Here is a 22,745-nt window from a genome sequence, read left to right as displayed (position 1 = left end):
TCCCACAGACAACTGTTCAGCCACTGTAAGAAGACAATGCTGGACTAGGTGGGCCATTGGCTGGATCAAGTAGATTAAATCTCAAAAGCAGCACAAAGCCATGGTGTATTAGACCCGGCGCATTTTGAAATACACTTCCAACATAAAACCATTTTAACCGAGGAAAAGGGTTAAAAACATAGAATCATAAAATTGTAGACTTGGAAGGAACCCAAAGGATCATCTAGTCATCTAGTCCAACTCCTGGAATGCAAGAACGTGGGCTTTTTGGTCGCGGTGATGCGTGCGATTTGCAGTGGCGGGCAGGTTGTAGAGCAATTTGCATTGGTGACCCCCTCCCCCAAAAAAAGCTCAATAACTCTGGACAACCCATCCCCCCCCCAAAAAAGGGGTCTTCTTATACACGGGGGCATCTTATACAATGGAAAATATTACTCCATGTTAGAAACCATCAATACATCATTTTCAGGGGGAGAGGGTTCTTGGGATCGAATCCTGATTGCGAGTCTCCACCAGGATGATGGACTAGATCATGGGTAGGCAAACTAAGGCCCGGGGGCCGGATCCAGCCCAATCACCTTCTAAATCTGGCCCGCAGACAGTTCAGGAATCAGTGTGTTTTTACATGAGTAGAAAGCGTCCTTTTATTTAAAATGCATCTATGGGTTTTTTGTGAGGCATAGGAATTTGTTCATTATTTTTTAAAAAAAATTATAGTCCGGGCCCCCACAAGGTCTGAGGGACAGTGGACCGGCCCCCTGCTGAAAAAGTTTGCTGACCCCTGGATTAGATGGTCCACTGGCCTGGTCCTTCAGGGCTCCTGTAATATTCTTATGTGTTTACCAGCCAGCTAGTTCTTTGTCCCATTTCCTTTCACTGCTGGAATCTACCAGGGCTTGCGGAAGCCGCTTCGCCAGAGAGATAAACTAAGAGAGAAAGCTTTGGAGCTTCTTTCACACCTTGCAAGTGTGAAGCCTCTTCAGTTGAATCAACAGGAATGTGGTGTCACAAGGGAGAGCCCACAGTTGCTCTTCATAGGGGCTGAGAAGTTCTTCCCGTCAGGCCAACACAGATCACTTTAAAAGGGAATCTTCTCCACGTATCTCAGATCCCTTATCAAGTGTGGGTGACGGAATGTGGTGGGGTTCATTCTTTGGCCATTAATATTTCCTGGTCCTGCAGGGATATAAAGATGGGGAGAGCGTAGGGTTTGCACTGAGAAAGGAAGAAGAGAGGGAGATCGGTGGCCATCGTAGAGTTCGAAGGGGCCTCAAGAGTCATCTAGTCCAAACCCAGCACCATGGGATTAGCAATTCCTTTCCTCCTTGTCCTGTTCTTCATTGGCGGTCAACTCGAAGGCAGAGCTGCCCACGGTTCAGAGCTAGCAGACCTCAAGGTAAGAAGAAGAAGACTGTTGTTGTTTAGTTCTTCGTGACCCCGTGGACCAGAGCACGCCAGCCACTCCTGTCTTCCACTGCCTCCCACAGTTTGGTCAAACTCATGCTGGTAGCTTCGAGAACACTGCCCAACCATCTCGTCCTCTGCTGTCCCCTTCTCCTTGTGCCCTCCATCTTTCCCAACATCAGGGTCTTTTCCAGGAAGTCTTCTCTTCTCATGAGGTGGCCAAAGTATTGGAGCCTCAGCTTCAGGATCTGTCCTTCCGGTGAGCACTCAGGGCTGATTTCCTTAAGAATGGAGAGGTTTGAAGAAGACTTGGTAAAGGGACCCCTGACCATTAGGTCCAGTCGTGGCCGACTCTGGGGTTGCGGTGCTCATCTCGCTTTATTGGCTGAGGGAGCCAGCGTACAGCTTCTGGGTCATGTGGCCAGCATGACTAAGCCGCTTCTGGCAAACCAGAGCAGTGCACGGAAATGCCGCTACCTTCCCGCCTGAGCAGTACCTATTTATCTACTTTCGAACTGCTAGGTTGGCAGGAGCTGGGACCGAGCAACGGGAGCTCACCCCGCTGCGGGGATTTGAACCACCGACCTTCTGATCGGCAAGTCCTAGTCTCTGTGGTTTAACCCACAGCAGACTAGCAGGGCTCTAATTTCAGGTTGGTTCGGACAAAGAGCTGAAGGATTGCGTCCTATGCTAGTCCTACTCAGAGTAGACCCCTCGAAGTTAATGGGCAGGGCTGACTTCTCCTGCAAGCTCCATGGATCTCAGCAGCCAGCTCCACAGTAACTCAGAGCAGGGCTTTTAGCGTTCAGCATACGACAGGCACCCACAATTTTCTGCACTTCCCCAAAACACCTGAAGCCATCTTTGCTCCTGTGGGCTTCCACAGCTTCCACAGCTGGATGATCTGGTATCCGTTTAGTGTTGTTTTAAAATTTATCTGCTCTTACTTTCCGCGCTGTTTCTAAACTGCTTTTATTGCATTTGGAACATCACCTTGAGACCTGTGTGTGTGGAATATAATTATAATTATTTTGAATCTTAATAACAGCTACTTCTTATTTGGCGATCCCTTGTAGCTGAGTAAGATTGTCTTCCACAAACACAGTTTTAACAATGAGTCTGTAAGTGACCACGGAGGCCAATTCTGGATCCACACGTCCTTCCACAGTGGGGACATAGGTTTCCGGGCAGAAGTTGATCACGGTGAGGGTTTGCCAAGCATGCCTTCCTCTTAGCACGTTTCTCCCTTGTGTCCTGAGTTCGAGTGTCTTCAAAGCCCATGACACCTTTGGTAAAGGCTGTTCTCCAACTGGAGCGCTCGCAGGTCAGTGTTTCCCAGTTGTCAGTGTTTATCCTACATTATATTAGATTTGCCTTGAGAGGGTCTTTAAACCTCTTTTGCTGACATTACGCTTTCCATTTTTAAGTTCAGAATAGAGCAGTTGCTTTGGAAGACGATAATCAGGTATCCACACAATATGACCAGTCCAACAGCTGCTGCTACGTCTTAAGACCATTAATTTCAGAGGGTATTAGCAGTAAAACTTCGTTGGCTGCAATCTGGCGCAGTCCAGCAGTTCAGAGTGCCAAACTAGGACTTGAGAGACCAGAGTTCAGATCCTCACTCAGCCACATGAAGTTCACTGGGCGACCTTGGGCCACATCACCAGCTCTTAGCCTGGCCTACTTTGCCGGGCTGTTGTGAGGACAATACAGGGAGCAGGAAAACCGTGCATGAGCTCTTTGGAGGACAGAAGGGATATAAAGCAACCAATACCTCAATGAACTAGATCATTCTACCCTTGAATCATTGCAGAATGATTCGTTCTCTGGCATCTCCAGGTAAGAATGGGAATGTCACCCCTCTGAAGCAATGGAGAGCTACTGCCGGTCAGTGTAAACAGTACTGAGCTCGATGAACCAAGGGTCTGACTTGGTACAAGGTAGCTTCCTAGGTTGCAGGGATGCTGGTGGCACTGTGGGTTAAACCACAGAGCCTAGGACTTGCCGATCAGAAGATCGGCGGTTCGAATCCCCGTGACAGCGTGAGCTCCCGTTGCTTGGTCCCTGCTCCTGCCAACCTAGCAGTTCGAAAGCACCTCAAAGTGCAAGTAGATAAATAGGTACCACTCTGGCGGGAAGGTAAACGGCATTTCCGTGTGCTGCTCTGGTTCTCCAGAAGCGGCTTAGTCATGCTGGCCACATGACCCGGAAGCTGTACACCGGCTCCCTCGGCCAATAAAGCAAGATGAGCGCCGCAACCCCAGAGTCGGTCACGACTGGACCTCATGTTCAGGGGGCCCTTTACCTTTACCTTTTTTAGCTTCCTAAGTTCCTGTGTGTTAACGTAAGAGCCATACCTGCTCTGTGTGTGGAAGGCTCCAGGTTCGATTCCCCACCAGTTAGAAATGATCAAGGGGATGCTTCAGCTTCAAAGAGCACAGAAAATAATTTGTTACGTCCAATGCATTGAAAAGTTCAATTATTCAGTGCATTGGACTTAATGAATTCGGACTGAAATTCCCAGGTGTCGAAAAAGGTTATTTATGTAGGCTACTACTGCGGCTTGTGTTTTGTTAGCCCAAAAATGGAAAACGAGCGAGGTCCCAACTAAAGAAGAATGGCAACTTAAACTGATGGAATATGCACAGCTTGCAGACTTAATATGTAGAATAAGAGAACAAGAAGAACATACGTTTAGAGAAGATTGGAAAATGTTTATTGAATAAATGGGAAATAATTGTGTAGTGCTGAAAATGCTGGCAGCATTAAGAATTATTCTGTGAACCGCCCTGAGATCCCTGGGTATAGGGCGGTATATAAATTCTAATAATAATAATAGCAATAATAGCAATAATAGCAATAATAGCAATAATAATAATAATAATAATAATAATAATAATAATAATAAATAATTCAACAGTATAATCCATTTTGATGGATGCAATAATGGAATACTGAATGATATAGTTTTTGTAAAATAAGCAGGGATTTATGATATGCTAAATAATGGAAAGAAAAGAAGGGAAGTCATTGATCTCTTAAGGATGTAAAATGAGTATTTCAAATTGTAAAACAGAAAATTTAATAAAAATTATTTTTTTAAAAAAAAAAGTTCAAGTATTGTAAAGTAAATAATGGCACATTTGAACTACCTCTGAGGAAATGTGTTTCTTTCCTTTTTGTGGGCCAAATCGTTTTGATTGGTTTTCCAAATTTTACCAAATCAGCCGCAAATTAAGACAGATCTAACACAAGAACATAGGAAAGATTTTTAAATTGCCTATAGTGGAGTCAGACCCTTGGGTTCACCCAGCTCAGTATTGTCTGCCCTGACTGGCAGCAGCTCTCCAGGGATTCAGGCAAGAAACCGGGAGATGACATTGGGGGGTTGAGTGAGGGACCTTCTCCATGCAAAGCAGGTATTCTGTGTCTGCTCTACGAGGTCCCTCCTACACAGGAGTCTAGCTTTTGCGTGTTTGTTTTTGCAATCATTTAGTTGGTAGAGCGTGAGACTCTTCATCTCAGGGTTGTGGGTTTGAGTCCCACATTGGGCAAAAAGATTCCGGCATTGCAATGGGGCTGAGCTAGAAGACCTCAGAGTAAAGGTAAAGGGACCCCTGACGATTAGGTCCAGTCGCAGACGACTCTGGGGTTGCGGCGCTCATGACACTTTATTGGCCGAGGGAGCCGGCGTACAGCTTCCGGGTCATGTGGCCAGCATGACTAAGCCACTTCTGGCAAACCAGAGCAGCGCACGGAAACACCATTTACCTTCCCGCCAGAGTGGTACCTATTTATCTACTTGCACTTTGAGGTGCTTTTGAACTGCTAGGTTGGCAGGAGCTGGGATCGAACAACGGGAGCTCAATCCCGTCGTGGGGATTCGAACCGCCAACCTTCTGATCGGCAAGTCCTAGGCTCTGTGGTTTAACTAACAGTGCCACCCGCGTCCCACAGATGACCCTCATGATCCCTTCCAATTCTATGGCTCTTGTTCTCTTCCCCTCCCCGCTCCTGTTTCCCAGGCCCTTCTGGAGCTCCTGGAAGACAGACTTGAATTTGGAGGAAAGGAGTTGGAGATCCAACCCAATGACGAAACAGCCAGAGATGTTTCCCAGGCTTCTGCCACCTGGGACAACGAATACGCAAGGCCTCAGAGCGAAGGCGCCTTCGGCCCCAGCAGCTGGGAGCAGCCAGTGGCAAGAGAGCCGGCGGCTGCAAGGAACAAACTGAGAGCACTTTTCAACTCTCCCCGCAGCTTGCAAAGGTCCTCAAACTGCTTCGGCCAGAGGCTGGACAGGATAGGGACCTCAACCGGACTTGGCTGTAACAGGAACCGGGTAAGGGAACACAGGAAGGTGCCTGACATCAAGTCAGCCCATTGGTCGCTCTAGCGCAATGTTGTCTACACAGGCTGGCAGCAGCATTCTGAGATTGTAGGCAGAGTGTCTTTCTGGCTGGAGATGCCATTGGGGACTGAACTTGTGACATTCTGCATGCAGTGCAGGTGATCTAGCTCTGAGCTAAAGCCCTTTGGGTGTTGGGCCTTTGGGTGTTGGGGGGGCACTTTGCAATAGCTATTCACTTGTTTATTAGTTATCCAACAAGATTTACATACACACCCTCTAGGCAGTTAGCAGAGCTAAAAACAAAACATCAATATCCTTGATAATACCTCAGGTTTCTAAAGCATTGACAAAATTAAAATGAACTGCAGCTGAAAAGGTATAAAGTCCATGTGAGTGTTCCATGTGTCTGGATAGGTTTGTCTAAAGAAACATGGCAGTGGAAAGGGGACAGTGATGTCAAGTGGCAGGGAGTTCCAAAGCTTTTAAGTGCTGCCGTCCTAGAAGATTGATTTCTTATAAATGCGGAATAGGCGTTAGGTGGCAGCCAGCTCCCCATCTGGTCCCCCTACAGCCTCTGTGTCCAGAACCCTTTGGATACAGAGGATATTGGTGGGGTCATATTTGTAAAATACAAATATTGTATTTTAATATTTTGCTGGAAGCTGCCCAGAGTGGCTGGGGAAACCCAGCCAGATGGGCCGGGTAATAATAATAATAATAATAATAATAATAATAATAATAATATGATATTAAGTGATTAAGTTATTTTTTTTTTTGAGAAAATTGATTTTGGAAAACTGTTAAAATGGTATACAATGAAATTCAACCAGGGGGATTTGAAGAGGTCATTTAACAATGTTATTAAGATTGGTTTAATTACAATTAGGATGTATGTTTGTTTGTTTGCTTGTCTTAATCTTTTTTTTTGGAAAATTAATTTAAAAAATTGAAATAATAATAATAATAATAATAATAATAATAATAATAATAATAATAGGTGGTAGAGTCAATAATGGTATAGACAATAATGAGGAAAAGCCAGACAGCTTTAAAATAGCAAAAAGGAGTCGGATCCTGGAGTGCTTTGCAAGATAACTGTCAAAAGGCAGTTTTGAGGGAGGGTAGAAAAGATTTTTCCAGTCTATCATTTCATGATGCTTTCCTGCCCATCAATTTATTTCTTTTCCTGCCTTAACTTATACACTCTCCCAACTCCAGGGCTTATCCCCACCCCTGCCACACCCCATGGTAACAGACAACTCTGCTTCAACACGGTGCTGTCGCTCCTAGTTGGCTTTGTAATAAATGTTGCTCTTTTATTCTCTCCCCCTTCTCGCAGAACTGAAGCTGATGCAAACCACCGTCTCCATCTTCCGTCTCCGACGACAACCAACTCCCCAGCCTTCCCCTGCCTCCATGGCACATGAACCCTATTAAAGCACTCCCGACTACTCCTATCAAAGAATGCACAACCTCCTTGGCATGCGGACAATTCACCAGCATTTTCTCACTTTCACCATGACTTAGTTCCCAGAGATCATCATGAGGACGGAAGGAGATGGGCTTCTACTTGTAACCCCACTGCAAGCTCTCAGGACTGGGAGGGAGGGAAATCGGATATTCCCCCTGCTTTGCAACGCGAATTGGCTTTATTTCCTCAAACGCATGTGATCAAAAGCGGCAGCTTGGATGCCCTTGCTCTGTTCAGGGATATAAAAGGGATTCAGCACCATGGAAAGAGACCACACTTTTTGCCTGGTCTCTCAAGCCCCACTGCCTTGTTCCCACACAGGATTCCCCACAACTTGGCAGTGGCTCTCCAGAAGATGTTAGGATGCCACTAGCCAGCATGGTTAATGGTCAGGGCTAATGGACACTGTATATTGCCTCTCTGCTTATGCAGAATTCATCATGCGAAAGGCTGGGCTGGATGAATCCCAAGCCGGAATTCAGATTGCCGGAAGAAATATCAACGACCTCAGATATGCAGATGACACAACCTTGATGGCAGAAAGTGAGGAGGAATTAAAGAACCTTTTAATGAGGAGAGCGCAAAATATGGTCTGAAGCTCAACGTCAAAGAACGAAGATCATGGCCACTGGTCCCATCACCTCCTGGCAAATAGAAGGGGAAGAAATGGAGGCAGTGAGAGATTTTACTTTCTTGGGCTCCATGATCACTGCAGAATTGATGCTTTTGAATTCTGGTGCTGGAGGAGACTCTTGAGAGTCCCATGGACTGCAAGATCAAACCTCTCCATTCTGAAGGAAATCAGCCCTGAGTGCTCACTGGAAGGACAGATCCTGAAGCTGAGGCTCCAATACTTTGGCCACCTCATGAGAAGAGAAGACTCCCTGGAAAAGACCCTGATGTTGGGAAAGATGGAGGGCACAAGGAGAAGGGGACGACAGAGGACGAGATGGTTGGACAGTGTTCTCGAAGCCACAAACATGAGTCTGACCAAACTGTGGGAGGCAGTGGAAGACAGGAGTGCCTGGCGTGCTCTGGTCCAGGGGGTCACGAAGAGTCGGACACAACTGAACGACTAAACAACAATGGACACTGTGGCCCAACAAAATCTGAGATCCTAAGGTTGAGAAAAGCTTGTAGGTGTGGAAACATCTGAGCCTTCCTTCTCCTTGTGTCACCTGCCAAACTTCTCTCCCCCCCCCCCAGCGCAGAATATAGTTGTGCCAATGGTCCATCTAGCTCAGTATTGCATGCACTGACTGGCAGCAGCTCTCTAGGGTTTCAGGCAGGGAGCCTATGCCCGTTATTTTCTCAAGAGCCTCTTGCAAAAGCTGCCATGGCTGATTTTTCATAAAGGACGACCCCTGCCCAATATTCCAGGCACATTTCCTGCTGTTTGCTGTTTTAACCGCTGCATTAAATGTTGCATTTGCAGTGACAAAATCTGTGCAGCCCTTGTTTTATTACCTGCCTGTATATACTTGCGTTCTCTGGTGCCTGCAGGTAAAAAGACCTCAAGGTTGGGAGTGATACGAGACTCTTCCTCAGATTTCACCTGGTCCTTGGAATGCTCCTCCCCAAGCCACACCCCCTCTCCAAATAGGCCACACCCCATTCTACTCGGGCCACGGCCCTTACAGACCCTGCTTTGTTTCTGCTGGGCTGCAATGTGTCTTTAAATGGTGATCATGCCTCTTGCTTGCCTGAATGGAGGATGAAGAGTATAGAAAGCAGCCTACTGTACACATGGTAAAATTTACATTTGTTGCTCCGTCTACTTTCACCCCAAGCCCACCTGTCTCTGGCATGTGGCCCTCAGTAGCCTGCCCAGAAAGAAATCTGGCCCTCAACTTTAAAGCAGGCCTGAGGTCCCCTTTTCTAGTTAAATAGAGACCCATGGTTAGAGGCAGTGAACCACTGAATATCAAGTGCTGAGGGTCAACAGCTTGAGATAGAGAGTTGCCTTTGTTCTTGGCCTGCAAACTTCCCAGAGGCAGCTGGCTGCCCACTGACTTTTTTTAGGGCAAAGAGAGGGGATGCTATGTGAGATCAACACATTAGGTACACTGGAAGTCAGACAATTGGTCCATCCAGTTCGGAAAACCTTTCCCAGGCCTGCCTAAAGATGCCTGGGATTATAGCTGGGACCTCCTATAATAATAGTAATAACTTAATAATTTTTTATTTATTTATACCCTTGCCCATCTGGCTGGGTTTTCCCAGCCACTCTGGGCGGCTCCCAACAGAACATTAAAAACACAATAAAACATTAAACCTTAAAAACATCCCTAAACTGGGCTGCCTTTAGATGTCTTCTAAAAGTCAGATAGTTGTTTATTTCCTTGACATCTGATGGGAGGGCGTTCCACAGAGCGGGCGCCACTACCGAGAAGGCCCTCTGCCTGGTTCCCTGTAACCTCACTTCTCGCAGGGAGGGAACCGCCAGAAGGCCCTTGGCGCTGGACCTCGGTATCCGGGTTGAACGATGGGGGTGGAGACGCTCCTTCAGGGATACTGGACCAAGGCCGTTTAGGGCTTTAAGGGTCAGCACCAACACTTTGAATTGTGCTCGGAAACGTACTGGGAGCCAATGTAGGTCTTTCAGCACCGGTGTTATATGGTCTCGGCAGCCACTCCCAGTCACCAGTCTAGCTGCTGCATTCTGGATTCATTGTAGTTTCTTGGTCAGCTTCAAAGGTAGCCCCATGTAGAGCACATTGCAGTAGTCCAAGCGGGAGATAACTAGAGCACGCACCACTATGTTCAAAGCAGGTGCTCTACAACTGAACTGTGGTCCTTCGGCTAACATGTAACACAAGATTCTAGTCCTCATGGCTCCGGGTAACAGGATGATTTAAACAGAAGCATGGGAAGTTGTGTCATACCATGAGTCAATCTGGCTCAATATTGTCTACGCTGACTTGCAGAGGCTCTCCAGGTTTTCCATCTGGAGATGCCAGGGATCAAGTCCAGGACCTTCTGCATGCAAAGCAGGTGCTCTAAGCCACTGAGCTACTGCTTTCTTCTATGTCCAGGTTGCCGAAGGAAGCCAAGCAACTAGAAAGGTGATGCGCAACAAAAGGAAATAGTCATCACAAAAGATCCTTGAAGACAGATGCACGGGAGGAATTTAATTTATTTTCTTTCTTCCCCCCCACAAAGAGGATGGCCATGGTTAAACACTACAGGCGGTCAAACACAAATAATAATAATAATTATTATTATTATCTCACTCATTTTTTAAAAAAATAAAAAATAATAATTATATACACAACAGAATTAATTCCCATCATTTGGTCACAAACACTCCCCTCAGGGAAAAAAATAAACACAAATTAGATTGAAGAAAACATTGAGAGGGTTTACCAGGGGAATGCACTGCGACATGGAGGAATGAGATAGGGGTTATGCCTTGATATGGCAATTTAATACTGTTTTAGAGACCAGAGTGGGCAGTGAAAAGGAGAACGCATGAATATTTGCTCCAGATTTCTCTGCCCTGGGCTCAAGCTTAACACTGATCTGAGGGCTTAAGGGCCTTCTGGCTCTTTGGGAGTCTAGGCTTGACCGGGGGTGGGGGAAGAGAGAGAAGGGGTGGGTACCAAGTTTTGGCCAAGCCATCAGCAGACCTCAAGCAGACTGGGGCGATCATTTCGGAAATGAGGGTTTGAGTGGCACATTTGAGACAGGGAGGCTAGCAAGTCTGCATCACTGACTTTCAATCCGCCAGATGGAAAAAATCCTCTTGCAACGTGGGACAAAAGTGTTGCTTTCTGGGCAAACCAGGTGTGAAGAACCTCTGGCCTTCCAGGCAGTTACTGAACAGCAACTCCCCATCATACCTGGCCATTTGCTTGGGCTGATGTGAATTATAGTTCATCAACATCTGGGGGGGCGGAAGGTTCCCCACATCTGTGGTAAACCCTTTTCTCCCCTATAGTTTAACTTCACAAAATGAAAAGCACTGAGTAAAGATTCTGCCTGCTTCCTCCTCCTTTAAAAATGAAAGAGTTGAAGGGGATGAGATGCTCCCAGAATTATTCAGGACGGACCCAGAAAAGCAAAACCTTTCCTGTTGCTTTGTTTTGGATAAGAGGCATTTGGCGGTGGTGGGAAGTGGTCAGCGCCAAATGTGTGTGGATGTTGGGCTACGCGCATTTTTAAAATGTGCATCTAACTAAAGGCAAGACATGCACACACCTCAGCGAACTGCAGAGGGCACAGAATTCAGCGGTGGCAGGCATTAATCGGCATAGATTTCATCCGTTCAGGCCTCCCCCCTGGTAACATAGGAACACAAAGCCATTGTTGCATGGGTTACACCCCCCCCCCTTTTTTTAAAAAGCACGGTTGAATAAACTCAGAAGGCACGACCTGAAAGTAAGAGACAGAGAAAAGGGCATCTATCGGAGGGAAGTGAATAGGCTGGAACCAAGCCCAATTTAGGAACTTAAGCGATAGTTCTTTGGACAACAGCGTGGGAGCAAAAACTCACATGCTCCTCCCCTACCACGCACGCCAACAAATGCACACCATCATGATATACCCCTTTCCCCCAGACCCAAACACACACACACACCCTACAACCCCCCGCCCACAAAATTCCCCCTGCACAAAAATCTCAGCAATCCCAAACCCACGAGAAGCCCAGCAATGAGAAAAAGGGCATCACCTAGCAAGAAACCGAGACGCATTGCAGCTCTGTATCTTAGCTCCACTAACAAGCCCCTTGTCGGCATGTGCGGGAACAGTGGAACTTTTCATCATGATAGGGAAGAAGAAAGATCCCTTAGAGAGAGAGAGACGGAGAGAGCACAGCTGCCCTGTCAGGATCGCTGACACTCCTCAGGATAGGAGTCCTAAAGCCACTGGTTTCAAAATGAAGCAGCACTCCATGATCTGGGCATCGCCAGGATGCCAAAAACAAATAAATCGGCTCGAAACACAGAAATGTATTGTCAAGCTCCTTCGAGCCAACAGCTCTGGGGAGTTGGGGAAGACAGTCCTTAATTGGTTCGACATCTTACGAGATCGCAGTGAAGGAAGAAACCCGACACGTTCTGGGCAAGCAGCTCATTTAACCGGCTGTTAAGTCAAGATGTCAACGATGCTGCGGCTGTTCAGTGCCAGGCTGCTGGACTTCTGGCGGGGGGGGGGGAGGCAGCCCCTCCCCTTTCACAAGGGGGCAGCACACAAAAATCACACATCCCCCCCCCCCAACAAAGCACAGACTTGTTATTTGGTGCCAATGAAATCTTCAACTCTCCCACTTTTTAACACGGCTTGCAGATCAATAAGTATCAGAGAGGTTCAAACTTGTGGGAACTTTTTTTTTTTTTTAAAGAGCTTGGCAATTTAATAGTAGTCGTTGCGTCAAGGACACAGGCTTAGGAAGAAAGTTGATTATGCCCCAGCTAAGAGAGAGAGAGAGAGATAATAATTTTAAAAAGTGGTTTGCAGGGCTGAGCTGATACCTGCTGCAACCAGAAAATGCCAGGGCCAAATTAAGGTTTAAAGATGTGGACTGCCCTCCTTCCTTCCTCCTCAAGGGGTCAAAGGAATGAAGCGGTGGGTCTGAGAAGCAGAAAAGAGCTGAAGTCTTTCAATGGATTTAGAGGGACAGAAAGGAGGACCTGGTTCTGATTTTCTTTCCCTTAAAAAAAAAAAAAAACCCACATGCACCACCACACAATCACAAAGAGCTATGCAGAGACAGACTTTACACATTTTAAACACACATTGCACATTTACACACACACCCTGCATTCCTGGTTCAAGGAAATGAAATCGGAACTCGAAACCAGGCAATTTTTGTGTCCTACACCCCAGGAGCCCAAATGCACACATATAATTTCGGAAGACGGGAAACTGAGATGCCTGAATTAGCGTCACTGGTGGCACAGAATGGTTTAAAAGAGGGAGGGGTCCACAAACACAGGGTTGCATCCAGCTGAGAGTAGACCCACTGAAATTCACAGGACCGAACCTATTAATTTCAGCAAGACTACTTGTAAGTAAAACTAACACTGGAGACACCCCACGTTTTGGTTTTAAAGACACCGACAAGGTTGTGATGAGGTGAGACGCTCGACGCGATTCCTTCCCTGCCTGCCTTGTGGCACAGAACAGGTTTTAACAGGTGGGGTGACATGGAAGGAGGATTTTGTTTTACTTTTGTGCGGAGGCAGAGCTGTAGGGGTCCTTTTCTTGGAATGCATTTTCTCTCCGGCTGTTCGGCCTGGGAAGAAAAAACCTGCAAAATCCACACTCCACAACTGTGCTTTATCAAGACCATCAGCATCAGGGCTGTCACCTTTCCAAACCGGAGAGATTTAGCAGAAGCAAGAACAGAGGAAAAAACCTACGGAGGCAGGAGTCCGCTGGAATAACTGCGAAGGGGGCAGCCGAGATGGGGCTTGCGAGGAGCCCCAGACCGGCCTGGGCTGGCTTGAGGTGACTCTGCAATTACATGAACTCTCTCAAGTGCTCCTGGAAACTGCTGCAGACAGTCCCCCCCACCCCACCCCCTTTGCAAAAAAAAATTCTATTTCGGTCCTGGACTGGGTGTCACAATTGCAACTTTTCAAGACTTGCTAGTTAAAGGGAAGTCTTTCTATGAAAACTGGATTCTCAGAGACACCCCCTGGAGATCTACTGTTCGGAGGACTGAATTCCCCTGCAGTCCTTACAATCACTTGCAGGACGAAGGGAAAGATTGGAGATCTGCCGTGGGGTGTGTGGGTGTCAAACAAACCCAACCAGATGTGTCACGGGTAGATTTGAGGGGACATGGCAGGGCCACTCTACAAATTGGTGCCTCTGTAGCGACAGAGCTGTTGTCCCAATGCACGTGACCTGTTCGGGTTTGCTTAGGGAATTGCTGCTAGGTGCCTAGCGCATGCGGGAGAAAACCTTTAAACACTCCAGAAATATATTTAAGTTTGGTTTTCTATACAGTGGCAGCAGCCTGGTATGGAGCGACCAGCTGGTGGCAGTTTAAGGGGCTGAGACAGGTAGGAATTACGGGCACCGATCACCGGTGGGTTTGATTAGGGGAAACTTTCACCAATGAGCTTGACTTTCCCTGCAAAATGTCTGCGGCAGGGTGCCAGCCAGCCACCCGCAAGGCAAGCAAGATTCTTCTCAGTGATGCTGAACCGCCAATGGCCATCAAGCCTATTCTGTACTGGAAACCCTTCAAGCATGCTGGTTCAGCTCCACTCCCAATGTCTCTCTCCCTCGAGAGCGGGGTTTTGCCCTCCAGAGGACACTGGACTCCCAACTCCCATCAGCCCCGGGGCCAGGGATGATGGGAGTTGTAGTCCCAACATCTGGAAGGCCCCAAGTTCCAACCCTCTGCTCTAACGCTTCCATACTACAATGCCAAGCTAAGATGGCCCGGGAAGAGATAATTTGAGGTCCCAATTTCCAATTCAGGGTGCTGACTTATTCTTTAAAAAAATTAAGCCTTTAGAGAGCTAGGAGACCTGAATCTGTTCTGTATGCATACACCTGCTCCATCTTGGGTCTTCAAGGCAGGGTTGGTGAATCTGTGTCTCCTTTCAGGTACTGGACTACAACTCCCAGCAGCCAGTAGTGATCAGAGGTGATGGGAGCCGTAGTCCAGCAATGCCTGGAGGGTTGCAGGTGCAAACAAACCCACGGCACTCCCGCTGCCAAACCCTTGCAAAACTGACCCATGCGGCTTTCCTCACTCACAAGAGGCAAACGCTGCCTTTCACTAACACACACAAACACACCCCAACATACACTTACTTTTAGTGGCACGATTTTTTGTTCCCTTCCATATGCACCTATAACCTCCCCCCCCCCCCCAAAAAAAAGATAATTAAGGATCAAGGGTTTGGTTCACTCAAGTGGAGACTTTCCCCCACCCCCAAACATCAAGGATCCCAGCCTCTAGCTGAGAAAAACAACAACTCAAAAGTGCAGTTAAGTGGAATGAAAATGAAAATTCTATGCAGGGAATTCCAGAGTCTCCAGTAAAAAAAGAGAGAGAAAAAAGTGTCTCTTCTTCTTAGACTTACTGAAACTACGAGTGCGAAATAGGAGGAAATTGCTGGCCAAAGCTTGAGATATAGCGGCTAAGTGCTGCATTGGTCTTCTGAGTCTTTTGAGATGGTGAACACCTGGTTTTAGGATAAGGCAAGGAGAGGAGAAAAGGACAGGTGTTCCTTCCATCTGGAATATGGCATAGATATGAATCGTGCCAGCGGGGCGGTGAAATGTCGGGACGATGCCGATCGGAAGCCAATCGGGGCAGCAGGTGAGCGAGCCCCTAAGATTAGACGGCGAGCGTTCAGACCACAACTCCCAGAGTCTTCCGGCCCCCCGAGAGGTCACTGGGGGGGCGTTCCCCCAGTGAGAAAGAAGCCGGTCCGCTTTTGTTGCCTTTAAAGTGCACGAAGGTGACCCGGGGGCCACGCGGGATCCGAAGCGGCGGCTTGGGAGGCGGGAGCGGAGGGGTCAGATGGTCCGGTAGTGCTGTCGTAGCCTGGCCTGCAGGAATTCGTGGGTCAGGTTGTGCCGCGTGATGATGCCAACGATCTGTGAAGAGGCGGCGGGAGAAAAAGAGGGCAGGGTAAACCAGTGTTACCCATCTCATCCGTCTTTTAGTGTGGCAGCATCTACACAATGGAACTCCCTGTCTATTGATAACAGGCATGCGCCTTCGCTCTTTTCAGCCCTTGCTAAAAATGTTTTTGTTTAGACAAGCCTTCTGGTAACTTTGTTTTACAGTGGTACCTTGGGTTAAGTACTTAATTCGTTCCGGAGGTCCGTTCTTAACCTGAAACTGTTCTTAACCTGAAGCACCACTTTAGCTAATGGGGCCTCCTGCTGCCACCGCACTGCCGGAGCACGATTTCTGTTCTCATCCTGAAGCAAAGTTCTTAACCCGAGGTACTATTTCAGGGTTAGTGGAGTCTGTACCCTGAAGCATATGCAACCCGAGGTACCACTGTATTCTCTTTGTAAACTGCTTTGAGTTTTTGTTCTTTAAGTTTTTTTACAATCAAGCAAATGCATATATTTTATTAAATAAACAGTCTAGCAGCCCATAACCTGATGACTGCAATGTGCTCTCTGTAGAGCTGCCCCCGAGACTGGTCTGAACTCTCCAGACATGGAAGTTCTGAACATGGAAGTTCTAATTTGCCAGTGCAAGCGCATTTTGCCTAGAAAGATAGAGACAGTCGTACCCTGGAAGTCGAACGGAATCCGTTCCGGAAGTCCGTTCGACTTCCAAAACGTTCGTAAACCAAAGTGCAGCTTCTGATCAGAAGCCCCATCGGACATTCGGCTTCCAAAAGCAGTTTGCAAACCAGAACAGTCACTTCCGGGTTCGCGACATTTGAGAGCCAAATCATGTGGGAACTAAGCTGTTTGACTTCCAAGGTACAACTGTAAATGCATCTGGCCCTCCCTCCATGAATCTGAACTATGTTGTCTGAGGCTTGTGGGAACTGCAGCCCAAAAGACCCAGAAGACAGGCAGTCTTATGCCTCCAAACACCTGCTAGCTCACTGCAGGATAACCTAGTGCATTGTGGTATAAAAAAGCATTATTCAGAATAGTGGTTTGCATGACCCACTAAAGAAGATAAAGGTAAAGGGACCCCTGACCATTAGGTCCAGTCGTGGCCGACTCTGGGGTTGTGGCGCTCATCTCGCTTTATTGGCCGAGGGAACCGGCGTACAGCTTCCGGGTCATGTGGCCAGCATGACTAAGCCGCTTCTGGCGAACCAGAGCAGCGCACAGAAACGCCGTTTACCTTCCTGCCAGAGCAGTACCTATTCATCTACTTGCACTGGTGTGCTTTCAAACTGCTAGGTTGGCAGGAGCAGGGACTGAGCAACGGGAGCTCACCCCTAATTGGGGATTCGAACCGCCGACCTTTTGATCGGCAAGCCCTGTGGTTTAACCCACAGCGCCACCCACGTCCCTACTAAGGAAGATAGCAACACGATAAAACAGTTACCGTATTTTTCGTACCATAGGACGCACTTTTTCCCTCCTAAAAAGCAAGGGGAAATGTGTGTGCGTCCTATGGAGCAAATGCAGGGGGGAGGCAGGCGGGAAAAGCCCCCAAGAGCCGCACACAAGCTCCGTGCGCTCCTGCGGGCTTTTCCACAGGAGGGAGAAGGGACTGACTGGCCGCATCAGTCCCTTCTCCCACCTCCCAGAAAAGCCAGGAGAAGCCGCGATCTCTTTAAAGGGGTTGCACGGCTTCTGTGGGCTTTTGGGAGAGGTGAGGGAATCCCCCCACCTCCCAGGAAAGCCAGGAAAGCCCTGTGCAGCGTCTCCCGGCAAGGAGAGGCTGCACGGGGCTAAAGGGGGAGCCAAAACAGCGAGCGGGATCCATCCCACTCGCTGCCTTGGCTTCTTCCATAGCTGTGCGCAACCCCTCCGGCAAGGAGAGGCTGCACGGGGCTATGGCTCCTTTAGCCCTGTGCAGCGTCTCCCGGCAAGGAGAGGTTGCTCGGGGCTAAAGAGGAAGCCAAAACAGCGAGCGGGATCCATCCTGCTCGTTGCCTTGGCTTGTGCCATAGCCGCGCGCAACCCCTCCGGCAGGGAGAGGTTGTGCGCAGCCTATACGCTGCTCTTTGGGGCTGGGGGGGATTTTTTTCCCTTGATTTCCCTCCCTAAAAACTGGGTGCGCTCTATGGTCCAGTGCGTCCTATGGTGCGAAAAATACGGTAATCGCACATTTACTCAAAATCCAATAAAATACATTTTGTTTAATTAATTCAACAACATTGATAATCTAAAAATACCAGCTTTTTAGAGTCTGATAGTCATTTATACCTCTGGCAACCCCCAGGTAATCCCACCAACCCCCATGGGGCAGTACTGCCCACGTGGGGGACCCACTCCTTGGGAGAGCCGTCCAGTCTTTTGCCTCCATACATCTGCTAGCAGTTTATGCCAGGATCATCTAGGCCAGGGTTTCCCAAACTTGGGTCTCCAGCTGTTCTTGGACTACAACTCCCATCATCCCTACCTGGCAGGACGAAGAGTCAGGGATGATGGGAACTGTAGTGAAAAAGCTGCCGGAGACCCAAGTTTGGGAAACACTCATAGCTCAGCATACTACAAACTGGCCTCCTATGCTCTGCACTATATGTTGGGATTGTTTGTTCTGGAGCACAGCAACATCTAGTGGTGATTATTAGGCAGACACATCTGCCTTAAAGCTCTGGATCAGGCATCCCCAAACTTGGTCCTCCAGCTGCTTTGGGACTACAATTCCCATCATCCCTGACCACTGGGTGCTGTTAGCTAGGGATGACGGGAGTTGTCCCAAAACAGCTGGAGGGCTCAGTTTGGGGATACCTGCTCTGGATTCTCCAGCAGGACGGCCTCTGGATTTTAAACTCTTGGCACAAACCTAACTAGGTGGGAGAGGAAGTCGTGGGAGAAAAGTTACACCCAGACCCAGTTGCAAAATTCTTCCCAAAGACAGTATGTACAGGTTAAACTCACCTCCCCAACAGCATTCACCACGGGCAAATGCCTGAGCCCCATCGTCCGGAAGAGGTTGAAGACTTGCGAGACGTGAGTATTCGGCGAAACCGTGAAAGGGGAGGGATTCATGTAAGGCGTGATGTCCTGCCAGAGGAGTTAAGCAGACATGGGGGAAGGTCATCAAATGCAACACAGCAATAATGCAGCAAGAAGCACTTTTGTAAGAAGCTAAGGAGAGCCGGCTGGATCAGACCAATAGCCCATCTATTATTATTTTTGCCTGTTTATGTATTTTTTTTAATTTTGTACTTTTCAAGTTTATACATTTCACTGATTTTACAATCATGACATTTCAGAACTTGACTTCCTTCCCCCTCTTTCTGCAGTTCCTCAAATTTGTTTTTAATATCTTCTGCACATCCTAATTAACTTAATTTGCTCATTTATTCTTCTTCTCTAAATATATACTCTTATGAAACTGCAGGTTATTACAATAATCCTGCCAATATCTGTTTATAATTTATCTGCAACTATTCAATAAACTATTTCTATTCTTTTATTTTAAAAACTGTTATCTTGATTTCCTATTTTTCCAGCAAGTTTTGCCATTTCAGCATATTCCCTAAGTTTTTGTATCCATTCTTCCTTTGCTGGGACTTCTGCTTCTTTCCACTTTGGGGCAAGTAACATTCTTGCCACTGTAGTAGCATACATGAATAAGTTTCTATACATTTTAGGAAGTTCTGTCCCTAGAATTCCCAAAAGAAAAGCTTCTGGGTATTTTTTTACAAAGGTTATTTTAAACACCCTTTTCATTTCATTATATATCATTTCCCAGTAAGCTTTAACCTTACTACAAGACCACCACATATGATAAAAAGAACCTTCTTTCTCTTTACATTTTCAACACTTCTTTGATTTAGATTTATACACTCTTGCCACTTTACTCCGTGTTGGATACCATTGATATATCATTTTCAGGGGGAGAGGGCTCTGGGGTTCGAGTCCTGCTTGCGAGCATCCCCCAGGATGGTCCACCGGCCTGGTCCTTCAGGGCTCCTGTAATGTTCTTATGTGTTTATGAGCCAGCTAGTTCTTTGTCCCATATCCTGCCAGTGCTACAATCTACCAGTCTGCTTGCGAAAACCGCTTCCCCAGAGAGATAAACAAAAAGGGGGACATTTATTTGATTTAGATTTAGACATTTTTGCCAATTTGCTCGGTGTTTGGTACCATCTAACGCAATAGCCCATCTAGTCCAGCATTCTGTTCTCAATGTGGCCCAATGGAAAACTCGCAAGCAAGAGCCCTCTCTGCTCCCCTGGTTTCCAGCCGCAGGTATTCAGATGCATTGCTGCTTCTGACCATGGAGAAATAGCACAGCCATCGTGGCTGGTAGCTATTGACAGCCTGACGCTCCACAAATTTGTGCAAGCACACCCTCTAATAAATAATAATAATAATAATAATAATAATAATAATAATAATAATTTATTTATACCCCGCCCATCTGGCTGGGCTTCCCCAGCCACTCTGGGCAGCTTCCAAAAAATATTAAAATACTGTAATACATCAAACATTAAAAGCTTCCCTAAACAGGGCTGCCTTCAGATGTCTTCTAAAAGTCTGGTAGTAGTTGTTCTCTTTGACATCTGGTGGGAGGGCGTTCCACAGGGCAGGTGCCACTACCGAAAAGGCCCTCTGCCTGGTTCCCTGTGACTTGGCTTCTCGCAGTGAGGGAACCGCCAGAAGGCCCTCAGTGCTGGACCTCAGTGTCCAGGCAGAACGATGGGGGTGGAGACGCTCCTTCAGATATACTGGACCAATGCCATTTAGGGTTTTAAAGGTCAGCACCAACACTTTGAATTGTGCTCAGAAATGTACTGTGAGCCAATGTAGGTCTTTCAAGACCAGTGTTATATGGTCTTGTTGGCCACTCCCAGTCACCAGTCTAGCTGCTGCATTCTGGACTAGTTGTAGTTTCCGGGTCACCTTCAAAGGTAGCCCCACACAGAGCGCATTGCAGTAGTCCAAGGAGAAGATAACCAGAGCATGCACCACTCTGGCGAGGCAGTCTGTGGGCAGGTAGGGTCTCAGCCTACGTACCAGATGGAGCTGGTAAAAAGCTGCCCTGGACACAGAATTGACCTGTGCCTCCATGGACAGCTGTGAGTCCAAAATGACTTCCAGGCTGCGCACCTGGTCCTTCAGGGGCACAGTTACCCCATTCAGGACCAGTAAGTCCTCCACACCCGCCCACCTCCTGTCCCCCCAAAACAGTACTTCTGTCTTGTCAGGATTCAACCTCAATCTGTTAGCCGCCATCCATCCCTTACCACAATCATCCTGGGGTTCAGAAGCGTGAGGTCCAGATCGTGGATGTCGGGATAGCGAGGGTAATCTTCCGCCATCTCGCCGTATGAAAGGCGAGGCTGACTGGTGCTCTGGAAGGCAAATCTCAGTCAGGCGGACACAGATCAAATCCTACGACGTATCAAAAGTGGAGGAGAACAGGAAATCCTGGACTGTGAATTTCTATTGCAAGGGAAGCTGGGGGGAAGCTGGGACAGGACCACTGTCCTCTAGGTTCCTGGGAAGGAATTTCTGATCTTTGAATGAGAAGAGTCACCCCCATTTATTTGTAAAAATATGTACATACCACTGTTGATTAAATAAATACCGTATTTTTTGCTCTATAGGACTCACTTTTTCCCTCCTAAAAAGTAAGGGGAAATGTGTGTGCGTCTTATGGAGCGAATGCAGGATGCGCAGCTATCCCAAAAGCCAGAACAGCAAGTGGATCGCTACTTTCACTGCGCAATGATCCCTCTTGCTGTTCTAGCTTCTGAGATTCAGAATATTTTTTTTCTTGTTTTCCTCCTCCAAAAACTAGGTGTGTCTTGTGGTCTGTTGTGTCTTATAGAGCGAAAAACACGGTAACTAAATCAGAGTGCATTACTTCCGGGTTTCGCCGCTAGCACGTGCGCAGATGCTCAAAATGATGTCACGAACATGCGCGGAAGCGGCGAATCGCAGATGCGGGTTGCGTTCGCTTCAGAATGTGAACGGGGCTCCAGAACGGATCCCGTTTGCATCCAGAGGTAGCACTGTACATAAAAAAGTTAAAATCAGATTATGCAGTGCAGAGGCACACACATCATTCATGAGCTACTCCCGAGCTGAAAGAAAAGAACCTCTTTTAAGATAAAATTTGGGTTCTAGTTTGTCCTCTATGGATGTTTCAAACATATCAAGACAGGACAGGAGGAATTTTCTTGGGGAAACTCAATAAAAAATGTTAATCGTTTAAATAAAAAAAGGACAAATATCCACTGGGGAGGGGGGCCAGGAACATGGGGATTTTTTCCCTTCAGGTGCAGGTGAGAAGAGAACACCTCTGTCAGGGAAAGGTCTCTTCCACACTACACACTAACGTCACCCCAAGCCGTTTGCAGGCCCAAGTAATCCAATAAGTGAAACCAACTCACCGACTGATTCTCCGCATAACAGACTCCTCGCACCAGCAAGGTGACCAGCTGCGAGCGCAGGATGAGGCCGTGGAAGGTCAGGGGCCGGAATCGCTCCTCCATGGTCCACTCTTCGCTGGGCGATTGGTCCGGGTAAAGGTTAGGATATGGGGTGTACCTGGGATGAGGGGGGAGGAGTCGATCAGGTAACATACAGGTAATTATTGAGCAAGCCATTCTGGAGATGGATTGCAGGGGTGCCTGCAGGAAATAGGGGCCGGTTCAGGCCAGCCAACCAGTCAGCCCCTGAAACATTTGCACGCTCTCACTAGCTCCCTAAGTGTCTGGCGTTGAGATGAAGAACTCACTGACGTGGCACCTGCTAGATGCTTTAGACTACAGTAGTACCTTGGTTCTCAAACTTAATCCATTCCAGAAGTCCATTACAACACCAAAGCGTTCCAAAACCAAAGCACACTTCCCCATAGAAAGTAATGCAAAGTGGATTTATCTGTTCCAGACTTTTATACAGTGGTACCTCGGGTTACATACGCTTCAGGTTAC

The 22,745-nt window shown here is 47.5% G+C and overlaps 2 protein-coding genes across 2 annotated transcripts in view; one reads left to right on the top strand and one right to left on the bottom strand.

The window, feature by feature from the left end:
* The first annotated feature begins 1,204 nt into the window (after window positions 1-1,204).
* On the top strand, window positions 1,205-7,435 carry LOC307222194 (natriuretic peptides A-like). Its single transcript, XM_079987370.1, has 3 exons — window positions 1,205-1,396; window positions 5,433-5,747; window positions 7,096-7,435. Exons 1-3 carry the CDS (start codon window positions 1,301-1,303, stop codon window positions 7,099-7,101), a joined length of 417 nt encoding a protein of 138 aa, XP_079843496.1. The 5' UTR covers window positions 1,205-1,300; the 3' UTR covers window positions 7,102-7,435.
* A 2,910-nt stretch (window positions 7,436-10,345) lies between these two features.
* Window positions 10,346-22,745, bottom strand: part of CLCN6 (chloride voltage-gated channel 6) — a 40,497-nt gene continuing 28,097 nt past the window's right edge. The window contains exons 20-23 of the mRNA XM_079986889.1: window positions 22,203-22,359; window positions 21,051-21,158; window positions 18,733-18,858; window positions 10,346-15,795 (exon numbers count right to left, since the gene is read on the bottom strand). Of these exons, the coding sequence (XP_079843015.1) occupies window positions 15,715-15,795; window positions 18,733-18,858; window positions 21,051-21,158; window positions 22,203-22,359 (472 nt within the window). The 3' untranslated portion in view covers window positions 10,346-15,714. The remainder of the gene's footprint in view (window positions 15,796-18,732; window positions 18,859-21,050; window positions 21,159-22,202; window positions 22,360-22,745) is intronic.

The sequence above is a fragment of the Podarcis cretensis genome (genome assembly GCF_951804945.1).
Source record: "Podarcis cretensis genome assembly, chromosome: 8".
In the NCBI taxonomy this organism is placed as follows: domain Eukaryota; kingdom Metazoa; phylum Chordata; class Lepidosauria; order Squamata; family Lacertidae; genus Podarcis; species Podarcis cretensis.
Note: the sequence above shows the minus strand (reverse complement) of the source record. Positions and strands in the feature narration are given on the sequence as shown.

Bases quoted from the DNA above. Each gene is read 5' to 3' on its own strand.
- LOC307222194 (XM_079987370.1), top strand. From the start codon at position 1,301: ATGGGATTAGCAATTCCTTTCCTCCTTGTCCTGTTCTTCATTGGCGGT. The intron at 1,397-5,432 runs GTAAGAAGAAGA...CCTGTTTCCCAG, and splicing joins CAGAGCTAGCAGACCTCAAG to GCCCTTCTGGAGCTCCTGGA.